Raw genomic sequence first — 6,076 nt, 5'->3', positions numbered from 1 at the left:
AATTTGGGTTATCGGATAATCCAATTCCAACAAAAACAACGTTTCTTTGAGTTTGAGGTTGTCTCTCTTCGTTGGACTCTCTTATCTTTTGCGTCTCCTTCGACTTCCATTAGGTGTGTATCGACGATTCCGTTTCCCGATTCACTTCAACATAAATTAAGCTTCGCACCGTTAATCATTCGATTGAAGCTTATCATTGTTTAATCCTTTTATTGTTCATGTAATTCTCTTACTTCATGCTTGATTCCTTTTGGTTATCCTATCTATCCAAACCCTAATTTTACATCCCTCTTAGAGTTTTTTTTTTTTTTTGGTTGATAAATTATCGTATTCTCTTTGCGCGTTTGGGTTTTCTGCAGGCATTCGATTCTCAATTAAAGCTTTTCATAAACCCTTGTTGTTCCCTTTGTTGATTTACTATATACACATATATATATATATATATATATATATATATATATATATATACTTTTTTATGCCATGTCTCTTGTACAAAGTTTGTAACTTGGGAACTTTCTACTGCAGTTTCGGATTGTTTTATTTAGTAGATGCAGTCTAGTTTGGTTTGTGAATGGCAGCCTCCGATGGTAGAGTTACATACTCTTCACTTTCTAATCTAGAAAAGGAAAACACCCATTTTGGGTACGATGCCACGAATCACCATGGTGAATCTGCATGGTCTGAGCCTAAGTCCGGCCCTACAATTGGCCCACCGGGCTCAACCTTCTCAAACCAAGAGATATTATATCAGTTCCCCTCTGAGGATGATGGCTTGTTTGATGGAGGTTATGAATCAGGTGATGATGCTCATGGTATTGTTTCCTCTAACAAGCCTCCAGAGGTAAACTTGAAGAATGTGCTTTCTGGGATCTTTGCTATTTTAACTGGACAAAACAGGGGTCCAACTGTTGCTGCAAACCAGCAGCTCCCAAGTTCAAATGTGTCATTTCTTGATTCTGGAAAGAATGGGGATGTTTTCCTTGACTCATCAGTGTACACACCGAGTGCACCGCCCCTTTGTCTGCCAAATGGAGCTGATTATAATTCCTACAAGGAGATTTTGGAAGCTGAACCCCCTGAGTGGCTCCCTGATAGTTCTACCACTGTTTGTATGCAGTGTAATGCTCCGTTTACTGTGCTTACCCGTGGTAGACATCATTGCCGGTTTTGTGGAGGAATTTTCTGTCGAACTTGTACAAAGGGGCGGTGTTTATTGCCTGTTGGGTTCAGGGAAAGGAATCCTCAGAGGGTTTGTGATGCCTGCTATGATAGGCTTGATCCTTTACAGGGTGTTCTTATCAACACTATAAGCAATGCTGTGCAGGTAGCTAAGCATGACGTCATGGATTGGACTTGTGCTAGAGGATGGATTAATCTTCCCATTGGTTTATCTATGGAACATGAGATATATAAAGCATCTAATACATTGAGAAACTACTGTCAGGTTAGTTCTGTTTATTTTTGTAGCCCCCCTGAAGAAGTTCTCATTGAGCAAGTGACTCTACTGTGATATTGTTATTCCAATGATATAATTGCCTGATAGTTATATCTGATTGTCATTACATTGGTAATATTATTTTGGATTAAAATTTCTGCATTGATCGCTTTACTATCCATTACGTATCTAGGTAAGAATTTTCAGAATATGATCCCTTACTGTTTTTATGTTATGTGAAATACATTTTGGCGGGCAGGTGGCCAAATCCAATCCTGAGAAGTCCATCCCTTTAGCTGTTCTTAAAAATGCCAAAGGCCTAGCAATTTTAACAGTTGCCAAAGCTGGTGCACTGGTCTCCTACAAACTGGGTACTGGCTTGGTTGTTGCTCGAAGATCAGATGGATCATGGTCTGCACCATCGGCTATATTCACCTTGGGTTTAGGATGGGGTGCTCAGGTAAGGAGAAAATATGCGAGTTTAGTTTGATTGACAAAAATGGAGAAAGAATATAACAAATGGAGGTAGAGCCATTTTGAAATTTGCTTGTGTTTAGAATTTCTTTCATTCTTCAATTTTGATTAACATGAATATTCTAACTCTGTGACTTGTTTATATGAAACACTCTTGGATTGGAAATAACCTTAGCTAAGCTATCCACTAATTAAATACCACCCTTACAATAGGACGGAAGTCAGTAGAGAATATAAAAAATCCCGCTGGGCATAAATGATTGTGCTGACCTGGTTGTTATAAATTCATTTTTGACTTATGGATATGTGTTTCATCCTATATTCCCAGATTGGTGGTGAACTTATGGATTTTATAATTGTTCTTCACGATATGAAAGCTGTGAAGACATTCTGCAGTCGCATGCATTTTTCTCTTGGTGCTGGTTGTAGTGCTGCAGCAGGGCCTGTTGGGAGAGTGCTTGAGGCAGATATTCGTGCGGGTGACAGAGGCTCTGGCATGTGTTACACTTACAGTTGCAGTAAAGGTAGTTATGGTGATTTTTTATTTTTTTCAATTTAATTTCATTTAAATGCATGGGCATATTTGGGCTATTATTTATGATTTATCATGGTAGTATCCAAACTATATCTTGCAAATTGAATAGTTTCAAGTTCAACATCTGATCTAGTATGTTCTCAAGGTCATGTGATTAATACACAAGGCTAGACATCAAGTTTTAAGGAAACTAGAATAGTGCATGGTAGAGATATGCTAGTAACATACTTTTTCCAATAGACTCTTAGTTATTAGGTGAAGTACATGTAGGTCCCACTAAATAATGTGCGTCCTGTTCCTTGTTTAGTAGGTCTCATTCCTTTTTGGTGGAACGTGCATTTATTTTTCAATAATAAGAATGTGTTGCTAAGGGAAAACCTTGACACAATGGCAAGGCTACTGATCAGGTTGTTAGCTATAGTGATGAATTTGCTGGTGAAGAAGGGTATTATCAGCTACGGGGTTCAGGTGATAGGCCCAGAATATGGATGGTATGTTTGAGAAAGAAGAAAAATATGGGGGCAGAGGTGTGATTTATTGCACGGGTTAGTTAGAAAAGGGGGGGGGGGGGGGGTTGATATTAGGGAGGCATGGTAGTGGAGGGGGAGGAGAGTAGTCTGATTTTTCTTCTAGAGAGCAGAATTCCTCTTGTAAGGAATCTCTGTTGGAACCATAGGCTCTAGTAGTGGTTGTAAATTGTAATCACTAATACTTGCTGATACGGGTTCAAATTCTAGAAACTCTCGGCTTGCAAGGGTAAGACTGGACACATCTACCCTCCTCAAACTCCACTTTGTGGGAACCTTGTGCCCTTGTGTTGCTACTTGCTAGTATTCATTGTGTTGTATGGTGGACTGAAGGCATTTGTTTGAGCTGCTTCTTTACTGCAACACATTATAGTGTCAATAGTTTGTCATTGTTATATACAGTTTCAGATCCACTGAACCTTTAGGTAGTTTTTTGTCACAATGGCCCAGCATTGTCCTTGTAATTCACTGAAACATAACCTGGGCTTTCCATCTCCTTTTTTTTGTAGGGAGGAAAGATATTGATTCCCAGGATAAAAAAAATGAATACTATAGTAACTCCCATAATATAATACTAACAATTAATGCATTCCACTAACGTGAGCGTGCCGTTCCATTTATTGTTGTTGTGTGCTTGTGCCTACTACCTTGTTTTTATAGTTGTCTTATTTTATTCCCATATTTTCTTAGAATGTTGAAAGTAAGGCTAACAGCAGGGAATTTTGCCAAATTGCAGGTGCATTTGTGGGAGTGTCCATGGAAGGAAATATAGTTGCAACCAGGATGGATGCCAATTTACGCTTTTACGGGGACCCTTATCTAACCACATCTGACATTCTACTAGGGATGGTGGACAGACCAAAGGCTGCTCAACCTTTGTACGCCAGTCTTCAAGAACTTTATTCCAGTTTACGCTACTAAGATGGCACCTCATTCTTGTCACAGAATTATGCCTTTCATTCTTTCAGCTGCAAGTAGTTTGTCAAATACTGCCTGATGTATATACAGTTCTATCTCGTGATGGATTCCTGCATTGTGATTCCCGTTGCCAATTCAAAGTCCTCTATATTTGGTTCATGTGGATGAGGGATCCCCTTATAATTGGTTATACATTATATATTTATTACTAATGATGCAAATATCCAATACACATGTATAATGTGAATATGTTGATAGACTCATTGTACATAGATAATCGTTGAAACAAGTTATATATTCGTTTGCTGACTTTTATTCTTCCTGAGGGGTGTTTTTGGAGTTGGATTTACAAGATAGTAATATTATAATGTTCTGAAGCTTGAAGGGGACAGCCAACTTCTGTTACTTGCATGTTGAAGGTTAATCTTCAATTTTGAATGACAATTGGGGGTTTACGCCTTTACCAAGAAGTTTCTTTCTTTATTTTTGGCTGTAAAAGACAATCTGGTTGAGGTTTTTATTTCCTACAGATGTTTTCTCGAGAGTAATCATAGATGTTACAATTTACACGACTCATTAATTCTCAAGTTCAAACTTGTTGAGGCCGTGGTTTGTTACTCCTTAAAATGTAATTTGGCTATCTGAAACTTTTTTTTCAAGTAGGAAAAAGTTGCTGTGGCTTAAAGGAATTTGGTGGCAAATTAAAAAGGGGTTCCAAGTCTGTTTATCTTACCTTTTCTGAAAGGTCCGAGATAAAGTTTCAGCATAAGTGAAAAATTTGAAGGGTCTGTTTGATTTCGTAGTTTTTAAAATTTGTTTCATAACTCTGCTTTAGAGAATTGTTTTGTTAAAGAAAAAAAGGTTAAAACTTGTTTGAGCACAATACAGTTATCAAATAAAAAAATTCTGGGTTTTTTTTCATTGTTTTTAAATAATTTTACTATTTTAGAAAACAGTTATGAAATAGGCCTTTGCCTTTCGTTAGATTTGTAATCCACTTTCAACTTCTAAAAATCATGATTTTAATGGGATGCAACTTGTTTATTAGTTGATAAGAACAAATTATTTTGAAAAGAATTGTTTTAAGATGATACATAACGGCATGTTTATTTTTATTCTATAAGTTAAGTTTGCAACATGTTTTAAATTAAAATATGAATACAATCTTATTACTGTAGAGATAAATTTATTTTGGAAAAAAAAATCTTACACACTAGATTTCGCAATTATAATTTAAGAATCACACTAAATTTCGTCATCTAAGTTTTCATTTAAACTTAGGGTAACTATATCTGTCGATAATATAATTAAATTTGTATCATTGACTTTTGTTGGGACATTGACTCGACAAATTTGCGACTAAATACGTGTTCATTTCTTCTTCTTTGTTTTGATTTAAAAAAATTTCTAAAAAATGCAAATTTTACTTTAAAGCGTTCATTCTCTTTATGACGTTCTTTCGTGCGTCTATTGAATAAAGTTCGAAATTGGGATATACATTATATCGTCAACTCACCTACCCAAGTTTGATCGTAGCGTTGGCAAATCGAACTCTCATAATAATAATACATAATACTTTACGAATCTGCATGAGTTGTCGTGTGACTATGACTTTTCTGTAAGAACAAAAAACTATTTTCGGGGAGGAATTTTTTTTTTTTTTATTAAAAATAGAATGATTCAAAAAGGATGTAAAATAATATTGTTATTTAATTTCCTTGCAAACTCTGAAGAACATTGGTATATGAAGATCTAATGTTTTCTGCTTCATTTTATTTTCTCTTAAATCTTGCAGAAAATACATTCATTTTATTTTGTAGGCAAAATATTGATGTCAATAAATTTATTGCAGTTTCTACTTCTGAAATCTATTGCAATGGATAGTTCTAGTAAGACGTCGTTTTAGCGAAAGTAGGTCAAATTTCCCGTGACGGTGAAAGGAAAAAAGATTAAACTAATAATCGTGATCAGATGAAAAAAGAAAATGATAATATTCACACAGAAAAATGAGAGAGACAGAAAATGACACTACATTATATAATAATTACAGACACCACGTGTAATTATCAAAGCTGGTAGATTTACAGATGTACAAGGCGCGTGGCGGTTGGTTGGTATTGGTATTTCTTTCATCAATAAAATAAAAACAACTTTAAACAAAAAATAATGAAAAATAAATTAACGTTA

General features: G+C 35.7%; 1 protein-coding gene across 4 annotated transcripts; it reads left to right on the top strand.

Moving 5' to 3' along the window:
- On the top strand, positions 1-4,583 carry LOC113846093 (SH3 domain-containing protein PJ696.02). 4 transcript variants are annotated; one of them, XM_027473987.1, is made up of 6 exons: positions 79-113; positions 526-841; positions 1,325-1,444; positions 1,695-1,895; positions 2,238-2,433; positions 3,708-4,195. In XM_027473987.1, the coding sequence occupies exons 2-6, from the start codon at positions 572-574 to the stop codon at positions 3,890-3,892; spliced, it is 972 nt and encodes a 323-aa protein (XP_027329788.1). In that variant the 5' UTR covers positions 79-113; positions 526-571; the 3' UTR covers positions 3,893-4,195. The 4 variants fall into 4 exon arrangements, with proteins under 4 accessions (XP_027329785.1, XP_027329787.1, XP_027329784.1 ...); XM_027473984.1 differs by having other exon boundaries at positions 1-113; positions 526-1,444; positions 3,708-4,583; XM_027473986.1 differs by having other exon boundaries at positions 15-220; positions 526-1,444; positions 3,708-4,351.
- Positions 4,584-6,076: the final 1,493 nt, after the last annotated feature.

The sequence above is a fragment of the Abrus precatorius genome, unplaced genomic scaffold (genome assembly GCF_003935025.1).
Source record: "Abrus precatorius isolate BTA unplaced genomic scaffold, Abrus_2018 Scaffold8, whole genome shotgun sequence".
Classification (NCBI taxonomy): Eukaryota; Viridiplantae; Streptophyta; class Magnoliopsida; order Fabales; family Fabaceae; genus Abrus; species Abrus precatorius.
The sequence above is the reverse complement of the archived record's forward strand: the minus strand, read 5'-3'. Positions and strand labels throughout refer to the sequence as shown.

Bases quoted from the DNA above. Each gene is read 5' to 3' on its own strand.
- LOC113846093 (XM_027473984.1), top strand. From the start codon at position 572: ATGGCAGCCTCCGATGGTAGAGTTACATACTCTTCACTTTCTAATCTA. The intron at 1,445-1,694 runs GTTAGTTCTGTT...TTTGGCGGGCAG, and splicing joins CATTGAGAAACTACTGTCAG to GTGGCCAAATCCAATCCTGA. The intron at 2,434-3,707 runs GTAGTTATGGTG...GCCAAATTGCAG, and splicing joins CACTTACAGTTGCAGTAAAG to GTGCATTTGTGGGAGTGTCC.